The sequence below is a fragment of the Neopelma chrysocephalum genome, unplaced genomic scaffold (genome assembly GCF_003984885.1).
Source record: "Neopelma chrysocephalum unplaced genomic scaffold, ASM398488v2 Primary Assembly neopelma1_42, whole genome shotgun sequence".
Classification (NCBI taxonomy): Eukaryota; Metazoa; Chordata; class Aves; order Passeriformes; family Pipridae; genus Neopelma; species Neopelma chrysocephalum.
Genome location: NW_020897700.1, coordinates 15,764,087 through 15,781,885, shown reverse-complemented (window position 1 = coordinate 15,781,885; position 17,799 = coordinate 15,764,087). Strand labels below are relative to the sequence as shown.

At 35.1% G+C, this 17,799-nt stretch overlaps 1 protein-coding gene across 3 annotated transcripts in view; it reads left to right on the top strand.

Annotated features, from left to right (window-relative positions):
• The window catches only part of KLHL2 (kelch like family member 2), a 57,454-nt gene extending 39,714 nt beyond the window's left edge, over positions 1-17,740 (top strand). For all 3 annotated transcript variants that reach the window (XM_027676774.1, XM_027676775.1, XM_027676776.1), the window contains 10 exons: positions 4,408-4,517; positions 6,245-6,361; positions 7,350-7,499; positions 8,353-8,470; positions 9,107-9,304; positions 10,028-10,129; positions 11,076-11,204; positions 15,526-15,666; positions 15,842-15,985; positions 16,642-17,740. In XM_027676774.1, the coding sequence (XP_027532575.1) occupies positions 4,408-4,517; positions 6,245-6,361; positions 7,350-7,499; positions 8,353-8,470; positions 9,107-9,304; positions 10,028-10,129; positions 11,076-11,204; positions 15,526-15,666; positions 15,842-15,985; positions 16,642-16,670 (1,238 nt within the window). In that variant the 3' untranslated portion in view covers positions 16,671-17,740. The remainder of the gene's footprint in view (positions 1-4,407; positions 4,518-6,244; positions 6,362-7,349; positions 7,500-8,352; positions 8,471-9,106; positions 9,305-10,027; positions 10,130-11,075; positions 11,205-15,525; positions 15,667-15,841; positions 15,986-16,641) is intronic.
• Positions 17,741-17,799: the final 59 nt, after the last annotated feature.

Here is a 17,799-nt window from a genome sequence, read left to right as displayed (position 1 = left end):
AAAAAAACTAATTCTTCTTAATGTTTTTGTTTCATCTGCTTGAGAAACTGTTTTTCATCTTTCTTTTAAGTGACTATAAGGCTTAGACCTTTCCAAGCTTCCAAGCTATGCATTGGTCTAAAACAAGAGGTTATCAGTTCAGAAAGAACTGGAAACAGAAAGTGCTGTAACGTTCCAGTGGTTTTGTAGCATTATCACATCAGAAAGGTGCAGATACGCCAGTTAGTTTATAAAAAAATCATCATTTGTTTTGTGAAATAGAAATAATTGGCCTAAACCAGACAAAAGACACTTACGAAACTCAATATGTTTGGTTATGGTATTTTATTTCACACATGAATACATGTTCAATTACTGTAATGAAAAGATCTAGAGAATGAGGAGGTTTTCCCTTTTTCCAGCTGCAGAATCTGGCACTGATAAGCTGTGGCCATTTTTTTTCATACTTTTTTTTCATTTAATGTAGCTTTGGGAAGATCTCTTCTCATTGCAGGTATACAAATAAGTGAAAAAGAATTTGTGAATTAATCCACAAATGTTCATAGCGTGAAATGTCCTATGCAGATTTTAGATATAGCTTTCCTTCCTATGTAATTGAAAAATACAAAGCTAATGTCAATATGTTTATGGCCAGCAAGACTATGTGCCTTTTGGATAGAAGAGGTGTCAAGTGGTTTTTGCTGCATGTGCATGTATCATACATAGCTCCAGACTCATAATGAAAAAATACCAAAAAGTGGTACATTTACATCTGCTATTATTTTTCTATGCTCTCCACAATGTTTACTGTACTTTCAAACATTTTGTTACTATCCCCTTTCCTGTTGTTAAGGACTTCCTTTTAGTCCTTTTAGTTTGTCCCTGAAACTGAAGTCTCATCCTGCTGCTGCAGGGCAGACAAGGACAGATCTTCAGCTATTCAGATAGAAACTGACTTGGTTGCGAAAATGTGAAAATCTGGTTTTCATATGCAATCGGAACAGATATTTTAGAAATGTCCTAAAATGGAAGGGTTTTTTTAAAGACAGATTTTTAGTTTTGATAATAAAGAAGTAGGATTCTACTTGCTTAGGAAGTGGGAATTTGGGAGCCAAGCCTCTGCAGCTCCAAAGCCAGCTTGTTTCCAGTCTGCCAGACTTTGGAGCCAGCTGGCTTCAATGTCTGAGTAAAGAGGCAAGAAAGGGGGCAGGATTCCAGTACAAATTTGTCAAAGTTGCATACTGCATGGAAAATTCTGATTTAGGAAAAAATAATTATTTTATTCTCTCAGGGAGACTTTCATCTGGATAGTTCTCTCCTTGCTTCATCTAGGAGGTGTTCATTAAAAAAGAAGTATGTTATCTAATGCAATAAATAAAAAACAAGCTAATTTGAGATTTAACAGGGGACAGATGCATGAAATATTTAAACATGTCATAAGTTTCATCATGTTTGATGTTAATACCTCCAGATTATCAAAGCTTTCAGGATGTGAGCAATAATATGAGATCATACAAATCCTAACCCAGAAGGCAAAAAAATCCAATGCTATTTTTCTCTCTTCATTATTAGGAAGAGGACCTAAGTGTGATTTTTTGAAATATTAGTACTGAATCATATTATTTCAAAGATGCTGATATCCTTCTTGTTAAAAGGATGCAAAAAGTTTGATTTTCATAAGCATAATTTTTATATATAAAAAAGCCTTCTGTCTTCAACATTTGAACAGCATTACATAAATTGCCTTTGGCAGATTTCATTGTTTTTGCATTTCCTTGTTCGTTTTCAGTTTTTAATTATTTGAAATAATCCATTTAGCTGTAATTTCAATTGACTTCTGCCCAAAGGTTATCTATCAGTTACGATGGTTTCCTTGACGACAAGAGATCGGATTCATAAGATTCAAGTTATTTCATCTTACCTCTTTTTTTTGATGACTAGAATTTATTTAGGAATCTTCTATTTCTCTTTTTTTTTTCTGTAAATCATTCAGCTGAGAATCTGTAGCTATTGCCTGAGTAGTTTGTTTTAATTTCTCCCTTTTTCACTCTTCTTCTCTTGACTGTGTGCATTGTTATATACTCTAAGTACAGAGGCTGACATCCAGCAAAACAGTCTTAGTTTTTGTTCAGGTACTGTTTATATTTTTGGATTTTCTTCTATGGTTGTCTCCCTAGAGGAGACAGTCTCACAATCATTGTATTACTTTGAAAATTCTTAACTTTTACTCTCCTGGTTTAGAGGCTAAATCTCTTCCTATTTACTTCATGACATAAATCTAAAACAACTTTTAAAAAGCAAAGCTTTTATATATGAGTCTATAAAATCAAGTGGGTATTTTTAATTTATGAAGTATATCCTGTCAGATGTGATCCTCTGTTGGATCAGATTTCTCAAGGGAAGATGAACAACACTTCAGAACCTCAGATTTGTTTGAGATTTGAATGTGTGTTGCTTCCCCTTTCTGCTTACTTCCTAACTCACCTTCTCAGTACAGTCAGGCCTGTGGTTTGTGTTGCTGTCACTTGAAATGTGGAGTTTATGATAAAACTATTTTTTGCAAATTGCTTTTCTCAATTTCTGTTTACCATATGCAAACAGCAAAACCCGTCAGATATTTATTTCAATAAACATACCTCAGAAAATTCAGCTTAAGAAACTGCATATTTTTTGTCTGAAAAGCAGATATGAAAAGATTTGTAAAGAGTGGAAAAGTGGATGTTATAAAAATTAATAGTATTTCTCCTTGTCCTTTCTCTCCCGTTGCCTGAAGTACTGCAGAAAATACTACCTGTCCATCATAAGAGAATGCTGCAGAATTAGAGGGACTTGAAGTGATGATGGTTGCATGAATGAAAAGGCTGGTAGGATAAGGGACTGAAAGCACAAGGACCATCTACTTTAGAGATGAAGACTAAAAAGGAAATAGAGTAATGGATGATTTTGAATAGACAGGTCACACTTTCCGTATCATATTAGCATTAGTATGGGGATTCAGCATAGATTGAAATTGAAAACTGAGTAACGGTAAACTGGGTGTTAAATTTATATGCATGGCTTTTTGCCCAGTGTTACTGTGGGATTATTACTATGGGAAAATAATAAAGTAAAAAATTTAACAGGATTCTTTATCTACGTAAAGTCATTGTTTAGTAAAATGTGATTAAGGCAAAATACCATCTTTCTGGCTAGCAATCTCTAATCTTTCATGGTTATAGTGAGACCTTTATGGGAGGAGGTTTCATTATCATACTTTTCATATAAATTCTTGGACTTCTGTCTGAAGGAATTTGTGCTGCCTATTTCAAGGAACAGCATGCTGAAGTAGATAAAGGGCGAGAATTATACTGAGTTATATTTATCTTTTTATGCTATCTAGATTTCAGTAGAGTGCAAAAAAGCTGTTGTACCCTGCAAAGTTAAACTAAAAAATTAGATTTCTGGAGCTGGAAACATTCAGCATTCTTTAATTTTGACAGCTTAAAACTATTTCTCAAGTATGCAGTCTTGCACACTAGTAGTGTGAGAGAAAAGGTTATAAAATGTACTTTAGTTTGAATATGTTTGATGGCCTCTTTTTACTTATTCTAATTTTGAGTGAATTCTTAAATTCCCAGTAATAGCTGTCCCTTCTGACTTCTATTAAGAATAGCAGAAGGGGGCAAAATAACTGAATGGAACTACTTTTTAGAGCAACTGAATGGCTTAAAAAGCAATTTTAAGGAAGGGAGGGGGCAACTGAATAACTGAACAACAACCTGATAAAGATACGTGCTCTGTGTTAAAAGAAATTATTTGGTTTTACAACTGAAAATATTGAATTTTGTCAGTTTTGCTTACTTTAGGTTGAAGCTTTAAAAAAAAAAACTGAGGAAAAATTACAGACCTTCTACATGTTGTAGAGATTGGGGTATGCAGTATTTTATGACCTAGGAGAAGCTCTGAAAGATGCAGAGGATCCAGACTTGTTATTTGACACTGCTGTCAAACTGTTAGTTCTAATGAATCAATTATTATTCATGTGGAACTATAGGTTTAAAACATGTTTGTCAACAACACACAGAGCATGTTCTTTATCTGGAATCTTTTTTGCTGTATTTGTGTGTACAAAGTTAGCAAAATGAGATTCAAGTAATTATCAAGGACAAGTACTGAGATGAAGGAATGCTGAAAATTGCTACAGTTCCTACTTTTAGTATAATGTGTTTTAATATTTTAGTCATTTAAAAAAAATCTTTAAATATGAAAACTGTTTATGAGACAAAGCTTTAACTTAGAGAAAAGGTTTTAAGTTAAGGTATTGCTTCTAGCTAGGACAAAATAGCATGCATTTTGATTCCTTTTCCTCTGTTTTCCCTTGCTGCATTAATGCTTGTTTTGGGATATATGTCACAGTGTATGTTAGCGTATTTCTTTTTCTCCAAACAGAACAGCACTTTTCCGATGTTGTACTTAGTGAAGAATACCTCAATCTTGGTGTAGAGCAGGTGTGCAGTCTTATATCCAGTGACAAACTCACAATTGCCTCAGAGGAGAAGGTAAGACCATCTGTCTCCCATTATTCTTTTTATTCCTTTGGGTGAGAGAGCAAGCTTACTCATATTGCTCTGGTATACTTCTTTGGATGTGTTCTTTGTCTCCTTAGTGAAATTATGCATGTATTGTGCTCAAATTTAAATAAATTTTTCCAAAAGTGTTAATCACTCTGATGTTGAAAATCAGTCTCAACTCTTACAAATCCTCAAACTGTAGTAACTCACATAACTCTTTGTTCCTTGAAAGAAACCCAATAAACAAACTACATTAAACGGAAATTCCTTCTCATCTTCATGCAGAACAAACAGAACACATGCTGAGTGACATACACAGGAGTTTGATTTACCAAGGGATAAATAATTCAAAGTTGGCAGAGCAAGTATATGCCATTTACTAACTTTGACATCAGAAGTCTCACAGAGGTATTAAAACTTTGTATATGTATGTGAGCTGTGTAGCCTAACTGAACAAATGTAGGTTGCAAAGGAGATGACTAGGCAGCTTGGTATTACCTAACTTGACTTCAATGTGTATTAGCTAGATCTCAATCTTTTAAAGACGTTTTTGAAACACTGTGGTCTTCAGCAAGCCCAGGTCATCCCTGCAAACCTCTAATGGTGTTCAGGTATTAATTTTGAGCTTTTTTTATTCAGTTATGATCTATTTGAGATATGTTGGTTTTCTTTTTTCCATGGAGTATGTAGTGGTTAGCGTGCAGGACTTTCACTGCTGCGACCACGGGTTCGAGTCCCCGGTCTCCTGGCCTGATGGAGGTCGTTAGCCCTGTGTGGCCATCCATCTATGAGAAGGACACTCTAAACAAACCTACGTCCTGAGGACCTCACTGCCATTGTCCAAGCTTGCTTGGCCCCGGCAGATGAACCTTAGGATTAAAGGGTGGGCTCAGTTCAGCGCAGGCTGTGTCTCACCTAAAAAAAAATCCATTGCGCAGGCTGGAAAGGTAAAAAGACCTTTCCCCAAATCTTCGTTCGCGAAGATGGGCCATTATTATTATTATTATTATGTAGTTGTACCAACACCTCTGTTAAAATGAGGCTAAATTGTGTTCAAAACCATATTTGAATACTAATTTGTATGGCTAGGTAGTGTTTCATGTTAAAACCTTTTTAAAACTTTGAATCTAAGAACTATCTGCTTAAACTGCAACTAGCAAAGTCATGTTGTTATTCCTGTAATACCCTGAAGGTGCAGTTCTGTCACTTTGATCCATGTGATGCTGCTTTTGTGGAGTATGATTAAGGTTTTAATGTTCTACTGTATGATGTGCTACTGTGCAATGGAATTAAAACTAGGCTTGGGATAACTTCTCCCAGTAAGACTCAGTGATGACAAGTCATTTGAATGGTGATGTGGCAGGCCCATTCTCCAAGAAAGGAAGAAAAGTATGAGGACTGTAATATTGGTGCTGCTGTGTTGTTTGTTTACCGAATTTTACTGGATTTTCAGTGTCAATGAAGTTACTGTGTGCATTCTGTCAATGTAGCACGGCTATCCTTGAAACACCAGTAGAGGAGCAATATAAAAAGTCACTAGCTAATGCACCTTTTTAATTTTTTAGTTGATAAATATGGAAATAATGGGAGCTGTAACTGCTCCAACTTTTCTTATGTTAGGAATTTTAGTATAAGCAAAACTGTTTTTGGAGGCACACTGATGTTTCATACTTATGAACTTGTAAGGGGATTTGCATTTGTTTGTTTTCTGGAAGGTATTTGAAGCAGTGATAACCTGGGTAAACCATGACAAAGATGTAAGGCAGGAGTTAATGGCACGTCTGATGGAGCATGTTCGGCTGCCTTTGCTTTCTCGGGAATATTTAGTTCAGGTAAGCAAAAAGGAATACTAATTATTCTGCACATGAAAATTTCTGTTCATTGTTTTAATGCCAGATGGATAATTTTAAATTTAAACAACAGTGTAATGTAGTTTGTTACTGACAGTAAAACTGAACAGACAGACACTACCACGTATGCATGTGCACGTGCGCATACTGAGTCAGGTGAGGGATTGCCACTTAGAGGATGGCTTATATAAGTAGTTTATCTGTTTGGCTGACTACATGTCATACCACACTAATGATTTGAACAATGCAATTTGCTAAGATCTGGTTACTTTTCATTTGTAATACAATCTTGTATAAAAGATTTGTTTTCATAAGTGAATTTTCAACTTCAGAATCATATCTATTGTTTTAGTTGATTGGGAATTAATGACAAAGGAAACATTCCTTCACCTGGTTCAGATAAAATACATTTTTTCAAATTTTATAAGCTCATTTTTGATACTTTGGTGTCAGATCAAATATTTAAGATTGAAAATGAGTTCAGTATTAACATTGGTCAGTAGTGTGTTGGTAGGTGTTTATTTTAGAAATTCTATTTTTGTGATACAAATCTCAACTTTGTGTGGGTTGTTTTGGATGAGTTTTGGAGGTTTTTTGCTCTTCGCTTTTGTTGTGTTTTTTATTGTTGTGGAGTGGCTTACTAGTTTGTTAAATTATTCTCCACTATTTAAAATATTCTGTACTCTCTGTATTTGAAAATTCAAGAAATGTGCCTGGATTGTAAGAAAAGTGCTTTACCTTGCCTAATACTGTTTCTTCCACTTTACTAATTGAGAATCAACATCTCCTAATTTATTTTTTCTTTTTAGGGATTGCATATTGCCAACACATAAATTTGTGTCTGACTGGTTAAATGATAGTCTAAACAATTAGATTAATCTGCATTTGTGCTTTATTACACTTCAGATTGTGATTTGTGTTTTACTTCCTTAACATGCTCAGACCTTGTTAAACTTCTATTAATAAACAGAGAGTTGAAGAAGAAATATTGGTTAAGAACAGCAGTGCTTGTAAAGATTACCTCATTGAAGCTATGAAGTATCACTTGCTACCAACTGAGCAACGAGCATTGATGAAAAGCACTCGGACAAAATTGAGAACACCTGCTAGCCTACCAAAAGTAAGACCCTTATTTTTCCATGTACTCACTATTTCAAACTCCATTTTAAAAGATTTCATAAAAGCATGACTGTCTCTTGGGGTATTACAGTAAAAATTTTGTACTGGAATTGGTTATCACAAAAATATAAAAAATAATTAGCTTTACACTCCATGCTACTTATGATATAGGTGTTTTAGTCTCCCACCTACACACAGCACCACTACTATGTCCCCTCCCAGAAAACATTTTTTTAATAAGTGCTTCAGCATTTCAGAAATATACAATTATGGGGAAATAAACCTGTTTTAAAGAAAACAAAACAAACCACAACTGAAACAAAACAAAGACTGACTGAAGCTTCTGAGTTGAGACATCTTTTTCAATTTTTAGCTAAATTTTCCTTCATTTTAGGAGAAAACAAAACAAACATTAGATATTATCTTCTTTCCAGTGAAGTTTTCTCATAGTACTGTTGTGACAACTGCAGTAATGGAATAGGAGATTCTGTTCAGCAGATGGATGGTCACAGTTCCATTACACATCATAGACATTGAATTCTTATACCTGAGATCAGAGTAGGATGTGAAGATACAGAAGGATCTGCCTTGTTTGTGGGAGCTTTCCTTAGATTCAAATTGCTTTTCTACTTCATGTATTGCCCCTGAAAACAATAATTATGAATTACATTTGTTTAAAAAAAACTCCAAACAATTAATTTTGCCTGGTTCTCAAGACTTAAATTTCTAATTTAGGAGAGCCATCCTAATTATTTCTTGTACAGAGGCTTGCTTTATTTTTTTAACACTTTTTTGATCTTTCAGGTGCTCTCATATATGCAGATAATTAACAATTATTATTATCTCCCTTTTAGTTGATGATGGTAGTTGGAGGACAGGCACCAAAGGCAATTCGAAGTGTTGAATGCTACGATTTTAAAGAAGAACGCTGGCATCAGGTGGCTGAATTGCCTTCCAGAAGATGTAGAGCGGGTTAGCAATGCTATTTTTTTGTTGTGGTTGGTAATGCTTCAGAATTTAGGCATCTGTATAAAGCATTGTATGTTCTTTGGAACAGTACCAAAGATATTTTTCTAAGAAGGGCTAAGCCTTGACTTCAACATTTGAATTACTTGCTAATCTGGAACAATGCAAGTTTGATAAATTTTGCTTAATTTGTGCTTCGGTTTGTAATCTGTAGAATAAACTGCTTTATTGCCTTCATTAGACACAAGGGATAAATAAATTTAAATATTAATGCACTGTAATAATGACTAATTTTACTATTAAAATACCCTATTATTACTAAATGAAATCAAGAATGTGAAGAAGCGATCAACTGCTATTAAAAACATGAAAATGTGATCTTAAAGCAGCTGAGCTATCTGAGCAAGAAGAATTTCAGCAAGTATGGTATTCAGAAGTGTGAGCTATTAGTAGCAAGAAGTGTCAGAATTTCTAGTGCTTAATCCGAATGACATGTGGCTCTAGGAGACTGTCAAAAGCAGGACATGTGTATTGAGTACTGTAAATTGTGTCAAGTATCTGCAAACTCAGGACAGTATGCAATAAAATCAATTGACAAAGAGACTAAAACACTCATCTTTCCTCCCCGTTTCCCTTCTCTAGGAATGGTGTACATGGGAGGCATGGTTTATGCAGTTGGTGGTTTCAATGGTTCTTTGAGAGTTCGCACAGTGGATTCCTATGATCCAGTGAAGGACCAGTGGACAAGTGTTGCTAACATGCAAGACAGGAGAAGCACACTGGGAGCAGCTGTGTTAAATGGCCTTCTTTATGCTGTGGGAGGATTTGATGGGAGTACAGGTATATTTGCCTTATACACTTCTGAATAGTTTTGACTACTCTTAACATAATTGTATCGAATTTGAAGATCTCTTTCCTGGTAGCTGTGATGAAACTAAGCATGAGGGTAGCCTGGTGTCTTGTGATGTGGAATGTACTTTAGTGCTCACATCCCTCTACCAGAACAGTGGACTGTTTGCTCCCATCTAAGAGTTCAGATTTAATGACTAGTGAATTTTTGGCAGGTTCCCATTCAGTATTTCTTCTGTAGTCAGAATCCTTAACTTCTGGAAGATGTGAGCAGTTATTTCTACATTTTCATGTAGTGTAAATAGGATTATAAACAGCTTTTTCTGACCTGCGGGAAGGCTTTAGACATACACTGTTCATTCTCTTCCCAGATTCATTAAACCATTTGTCCAGAGGTGATCCTTTTGCTTAATAACTATTGTAGAAGCATATGTGGCATAAACCATGTGACTTAATTAAAAAGAAAGGAAAAAAATCAGGGACGAATTTTTCACAGTTCAATACAAGCTTTTAGTAATTTGCCCATTTTCAGACACCAAGAATATGTTGACTGTAACTGGCTATCTAAAGGACATCCTTTGTGCTTTTTGTACAGTAACTAACAATCCTTAAAATGAAATAATTTGAATTTTCAGATATGAAGACTTTTCTGAAAGCTAGACAGTATGTTGCACCTAGATTTATAGAGAAAATAATGTTCTATTGTGTTTGTAGGTTTATCATCAGTCGAAGTTTACAACTTGAAGACTAACGAGTGGTTTCATGTAGCTCCAATGAACACAAGAAGAAGTAGTGTTGGCGTAGGCGTTGTTGGAGGTAAGTTGACAAATTGTATTAAAAAGAACAGGCGGGGAAATGCAATCATTTACCCTACTACTTTTTCTTACTTTTGAAAACATACTTCAGATTTATGTTTTTGCTCAACCTTGTAATTTGTTAATTCAAATGGTAATGAACAATATGTAATCACTCCACTTGGGTTTGACCAGTTTTTAGCATAATAGCTTTAAATTCTTTTTCAGAGCTTCAACAGTGCCTGACACTAACTGAGGAAAAGCTCTCTAAGCATGTGTGCTCTCGGTTATGTATGTCAGCAAAGTCAGAGAGCTGAAGTGATGACCTTATCAATTGGTCTTTAGTGATGTAGCACTGTTGTATTGTCAGCTCTGTTATCTGTGGCTGACTTTGCTGGCTGCATGCTGGGGATGATCCCAAGGACAGTGCCAGGAAAACTGCTGACTTTCCAGTCAGCCTGGTGTTGGATAGCCTGGATGTCACTTGCACAATGCAGGCCTGGGCTGGCTCTTGGGTCTTAAAACAGTTTTAGGTGTGTGTGTTTTAACTGCACAGGAACCACTGCTGTGTCAAATCTGAAAATGCAGACTGTACAAGTAATTTTTATCTGAATTTTTGATATTTCTAGGAAGCCTATATGTGAGATGCCAGTATTAAACATACTTGAATTAGCTTGCTTTTCAACAATGCTTAACTAAAAACCTTACCTTTGTATTTCAGCTAGGCAATTTAAAATCTTTTGACTTGCATTGTTCTTGTTAGATACTGGCTGCCTTTTACATCCTAAAAATGACAAGAACTATGGTGTGCTAACTTAAACTGTTTACAGAGTAGAAACTCAGTAATTGACTGGTGACAGATAGTGATTAGTAGCTGACTCAGAGAACGAGGACTTCTTCTCTGCCTTTGTACCAATACAGTCTGTGTGCATTAGAAATTTGTCACTTTGTGTTGGTTACCCTTTTAGGTAAACTGTATGCTGTTGGTGGCTACGATGGAGCATCACGTCAGTGCCTTAGTTCGGTAGAATGCTATGATGCTAATACAAATGAGTGGAGCTATGTTGCAGAAATGAGCACTAGACGGAGTGGAGCAGGTGAGTGGACAAGGATCAACTATCCTTGTAAAACTGAAAATTTGTGGGTTTAAACTGTTTCTAAGAATATAAAAGGTAAGATTTTGTGAATCTAATGGAATGTGCTAGTCCTAAATGGCTGATATAAAGCAGGTTATAAAAACAAAACTGTCCTACAGAGTAAGATTCTGTATTGAATACTATTGTTAATAGTAAATATTTCTCTTTGCTTTTTCATACTTTCATATTCCTCCTCTTTCCATGACTTCTGATGTTTTTTAACATACAGACTAATACTCATGGATTGTAACAATCACTGTCGCCTAAATACTGAAGTATCAAAATCTATACTTCTAGGATGAAAAAATGTCTTTTCTTCAAGGATACCTCTTTGCTAGTGTAGGGCTGATTTTTAAGGTTGACTTTACATGTGGACTGTGACTAGGTTCCCACCTCTTTGGAGGACTTGTTCTGCATTCTGATTCACTTCAGGAAATTTTGTCCTTGTTCATTCTTAAGTTTGTATTACTGGTTCCATCCTATTACTTCCACTTACGTACCCTTTATTTCACCTTCAGTAGTTCTCCTCATCACCTGGTGTTTACATCCTCTGTACATGTACAGCCTACTACATGTTATCCTTCCTTATTGTTTAGCCAAGGTATATCCATTTATTTCTGTATAATCTTAAAAATCCCTTCTTTATTTTTGTGTGGATTTTTTTTTACTTCTTGTGATTCTGGGTATGTATATTTCTCTTTAAAGACATCAAAAGTGCCTGTGGTATTCCACTTTTGTTTAATGAAATGATGCTTCCACAGCTCCAAATTGACTTTAGCATTTTCATTATCTATTTATATTATGGACTTGAATCTCATTTACTGTTCACTGTCCTCTATTTGTCTTTTGGTATTTCAGGTTTTTTCAACTCGCAGAAGTTATTTTATTTCTCTAGATGTGTTCCCAAGGATTTTTTCAAGTCAAATTCCATGATATTATTTTCTACATTTATTTTTTTAGTAGTTTAAATCACTTTTTTTGCCAAGTACTCAAAGGCGGTTTTTAGCAACACCCTTCAAGTATCTACTGGTGATTGCATTAATGTGCTTCATAATTGGAAGAGATATTGCTACAAATAAATCTGGATGGACTTCTAGTATGCTCAGTAGATGATTAGTAGTTATCCCAACTTTTCATCTTGCCTTCCATTATTCTTTGTTAACTCTGAACAGCTTTTATCTGTATAATGATGTCTAAATTAAGTTTAACTAATTTCAAAAGAAATCTATCAAAGTATTAAATTCATTACTAAAATTAAGATAGTTTGTGTTACTTCCATTAAACCCTTACAAAATCAGCAAGTTGATCTCTCTTATTACTAGAAGTCATGTTTTGATTGTGTTTCTAAACTAAAACTATGATGTTAATGAAGGAAACATGATACACTGTACCTCAAGAAAACATAGTTGTCTTGTGAAACTTCTACTAACTCCGTCTGTGCATCTTAGAAGTAAATCTAGATTTAAAACTGGACAGAATTGCAGTAAGGGTATTGTTAAATACTCCTGTGTAATACTGGCAATTTTTGAGGAAAATATTTTTATAAAATGGGCAAATTACAAGTATCATTATAAAGACAAAGAGTGTTGGTGTGTTGTGACAAAGCTTCATTTTGCAGTCTGCCCGCACACACATTTTGTTTCAGCATCTGGGGTTTATTTTTTGATACTCTGTTTTTGCAAACTGTTATTGTGCTTGTAGCCTATTTTATACAGTAGATATTTTCAGAATTTTTTTTAATGTTGAATTTCTTCTACAACTCTGAAATTTTTAGTTCTTTAGATACACTGACTACTGGGATCTTTCTGTCCCTCTCCTCTCTCCCCTTGTCCCTGAGTTCAGGACTGTGTTTGGTTACTCAGCTCTCTTCTGCCTTTTACCTTGTCTTCTGATTGAAAAAAAAAAAAAAGGAAAGGAAAAGTAAATATAGTCAGTTATTTCAGATTCATATAACGGAGTAAAGTAATGAACATTCTTCTGTGCCACTTCGTTAAATATATGGAAAATTATGTTTTTGCGTGGCAGAGGAGTGGGTGGTAATGTGAAAATCGTGACTGTTGATTGGGCTTGGCTGTAGAGGCCAAATATCCAAACCCACCAGAACTGTCTCAACTGGCGATCAGTGCTGATGGTGTTATGGGGACTAACTAAAAAAAATTTTGTTCCTGTGTTCAAGTTTTGCATCTCTGGTCATCTCAAGGAACTTAAGCTCATCTCTTCTGTTCCTACTGCTTCAGCTTCATTCAAAAGCAACTTTTCAGAGGTTAACCCTCAGTTACTCTTCTTTAGTACCAACTGCTTCTCAGTTGATCAATACGGGGACAGATCTGTTTCCAGCAACATATTGGGATGAGGAACTTCAGATCCAGATATAGGCCATTTGGGAGGGCTGAGAGATATAAGACAGGGTCCTGAAAAATGGGGAGGAAAGAAATGTAACAAAGAAAGGAGAACTCAGAAGACGGCAACAAGAGGATACAGACGGAAGCAAGAAATAAGGTAGGACCTGGAAACTGGGTGTGGGATTAAGGGAAAATGAAGCACCAAGGAGGAGTGGAGGACATTATTAACAATAAGGAACTATGAAAAAAAAAGGCAATGTGGCAGAGGGAAAGCTCTACACACTGAATAGGAAGGTTGGTAACTATAGCAAAAGCATGGGGGGGGGGATTTATATCGCATCACATATTTAAACTGAAAATCGTAGCCCTCCTTCTAGCTCTGTAATGTTTGATTCTACAAAAGCTGAGCGTTGTATTATCCTGTCTAATAATGTGTGATCAGAGTGGGAGAAAGAAAAGTTGTCATACTATACTGTGACATGACAGCTGGAAATAATAGCAATAAAAGAGGAATTAAATGAACTGGAAAGGATATGGGGAAATGTTAGCAGTGAGTATCACTGATAAAGCATTAGATAGGATGATTTATAAAAGTGTTCTATCAAAAAGCTCTTTTTCAGATTTACATTACCAGTTAACTTCCATGTTTCCTTTCTCTCTTCCTTTAATTATTAAAATCAATCTTTTTAATAAGAAAATTTAGGCATTTCAGCAGGAGTTGTTTCTCTCCCCATATAGGAATGCCTCTTATATACAATATTAGTGATATGTTTTCAAAGATACTTTAGCTGGTTATTAAGGTCTCAGGGTTCTCTTTATTTAAATGAGTATTTTTTTCCTCCAAAGAACTTAACTGATCTTGTGCATTCATATTTGTTATTTCCCTTTAAAAAAGATTTTTAAGCTGTGCCCTTTCCATGGAATCTTTTATGAACTATATTTGCAAATCTGTATCTCAGCTTTGAGTTTCATAATCTCCAATGTGACATATATTAGATTTTCCAATATATTTCCATAGTGGTGCTTTTTGGTTGTCTTTATGGTCCATCACACAAAAGTTTTAATCCAAAACCCCTCTACATTTCTTAAATTTATTATTTTTGGGTTCTAATAATGCATTATAAAATGAGGAATAAATAAACAGGCCTTTCTTTCTGCTTCCCCCATTACCATCTTTTCAGTATGTGCAGCCCAATTAGCAAGTAGATAGAACTAGCTTTATTCACTCCTTCGTTCCAAGCCCACGGGTTTATGAACTTTTGTTGTAAAGTAAAGGAGACCTTAGGATTAAAGGACATGCTTTGATATCCTTTTGGATATTTTGATAACTGAAGTTTGTTTCAAAGATGCTTGGTATTCTCCTCCAAATCCCAGAGAAGGTATTCACTCTTAACTGTTTCCTTCTGTTTTGTATATATGTTTACAAGCTATTCCAACACTTCAGTGGAAACATCCCTATTGTATAATGTCTATCCATTCAGCTTTTATCCTCTGTACTGCACAGTTTTTACTTTCTAAAAATTCACTTACACTTTATCATCTTGTCAGATTTCCGTTATGCTGGCTGAGCACACTGTCTCATTTACTGTCACTTCTAATTAGTCCTAAATTTCAGCAATCCTCATTTTCCTGCACATCATTTTTCGTCCAAAATTTTCTAAACCTTCTGTTGCAGAACAGCTCTGGTCTTTGTATGCTGCAATATGGTAGATGGGCACGCAAGACACTTTATCAGTGTCCTGCTATATTATATTTATCAGTGTCCTGCTATAGTTACTGTCTCTTTGCTTTAATGCATCCTGACCCAAATGTTTTCTGAAAGAGTTTCTAGCATTGACTTAATGATCGATCTATGTTAGTGGACATAATATTTGTTGTTTCTCCTTTGTATCATTCAAACTATTCTCTGGTTGATTCTGTGTATTTTCATATGTTTGCAGGTGTCGGTGTGTTAAACAATTTATTGTATGCAGTAGGTGGTCATGATGGTCCTTTGGTAAGAAAAAGTGTTGAAGTGTTTGACCCCATTGCCAGTACGTGGAAGCAGGTTGCAGACATGAACATGTGCAGGAGGAATGCAGGTATGTGCAACAATGACTTTAAAATTTTGCTAGTGTCATTTGGCGTGAATGGCACTGGGTGTGAATGTTCCTGGATTTCTGCTGCTTTCATGATGTGGCAGAATAAAACCCGTGCTTTTTGGGGGGTGAAGAAGTCCGTTGCTATTTTTCATACTGGTTTCCTGTCCTTTTTTAGGTGTTTGTGCTGTAAATGGTCTGTTGTATGTAGTTGGAGGAGATGATGGTTCCTGTAATTTATCAACAGTGGAGTATTATAATCCAACAACTGATAAATGGACAGTTGTGTCATCTTGTATGAGTACAGGAAGGAGCTATGCAGGTAATGCATATAGATATTTTTTTTAATAGACTTTTTACAGTATAACAGCTAGGACAAGAAATTCAACAAAGCATCCAGAGTCTTGTCTAAGGTAAAACCTAAGATACTAAAATGGATAGGAAGAATCTGATGGTACATTTTGAATGACTTCAAACAATTATCCACTGCAAGAAAAAAATGATATTAAACTGTACTCAGGAGGAATTTAGCACAAAGGTGGTGAGACAGAAAGATGATTCTGTTATGACCAGTTCTTTTAACAAGAAATTTGTCTCGATCTAGGGGTCCAATTTGGAAGTTCTTTGGGATTTAGTATTTAGAAAACGAGCTGTTTCAGGAATCTTTTCCTTCAATAATTGCAGTTTCTTAACTGAGTTATCTAAGTGAATGTTAAGGATATATCTCACTGATGACAAAAATAAATTAACTTGATTAATGGCAAGTTTTTTCAAGTCACAGAAACTTTCAGAATTTTGCACTGATTCAGACAGCTTTGTGTCAGAGAGATATTAGGGGGAAATATGTACATTGATGCTGGTGTACAGCTAAATGCTAATTGCAACATAATATATTAAAATTATATATACATATGTATATATATTTTCATGATTAAAAAATACTACCTAAAGATTTATGCCTTTTTCACCCCACTCTAGGTGTTACAGTTATTGACAAACCATTATGATCACTAATGGGATTTTCAACTTGATTATGCACTAGGAGCAGTCTTCAGCAAGTGTATTTGAAGTGACTGAGTATCTAAGCACTTCTCTACTTGTAGCTGCACCTTGAGTCACAGTGGAAGATGTGACTGTCTACAATTACAGATGACAGATGATGAAGATTACTCTAGGTAGAAGCAATGCGTAGGATTATTCTGCAGCTGAGCAGAAGCTGATTGAATTTTTGAAGTCTTGTGGACCATTTTTTTAATTGCAAGATCTTCAAAAAAAAAAAAGCCACCTTTCATAAGGACCGACTTACGTCAGTCATGACTGAGAAACGGATTGTCAGTGAAGAACGGTGTGTATTCTGGTGAAAGTAAATTTTTGTCTTATTTTTTTCCAGAGACTAATAAATATATTTAAGGAAATGAACTGTCAGTCTTCATCGTAGGTATTAAATCCCACCTCAGTAATTCAAGCTGGCATGGGGTAAATTTGTTTCCTTTTATAAAACTTTTGTTACCTAACTATACTATGTGCATATGTTTGTTGCTCTCCATTGAAACTCTTCAAAACCTGATTTTACTATTTATAATTTGGCACAGTACTTTGAATATGTCAGTACTATGTTGTAAAACAGAGCTGTATTTTTTGATATGTAACAATGCTTAACACTACTAATTCCCACTGAAGGAGATCAGAGATGGTATAACACTTCCTGAACAGGTGTAATTTCAAGATCTTTCTAATAAAAATGTTGTCTGTATTTATTTTTTTTCCTGTTCAATTTTGGTCACATTTAGATGTTACTTCTTTTTTACCTTTTTATCCAAAAGGTGATTTGGCATGAGAATAACTGAAAATTTATAGTGAATGTATGCAAATGCGTTGAACTTGCATGGTACTAAGGCCTCTTTATGCGTGTAACCTCAGCTTCTATTAGCCAGTATCTGAATATACTGTATGTGGCCATGCTTGTAAAGCAGCTCATTTTTATTTGTTCTTGGATGGCCTCCTTTTAACATGACCAAAGTTACTGTCATATTTGGGACATTTTCTTCAAATAAAAGTTTGTACATTGTTTCCTAATGCCAACAGGTCGCTTAAAACTTGTGTTTCTCAATACAAGTCTTGATACAAGACATCAGA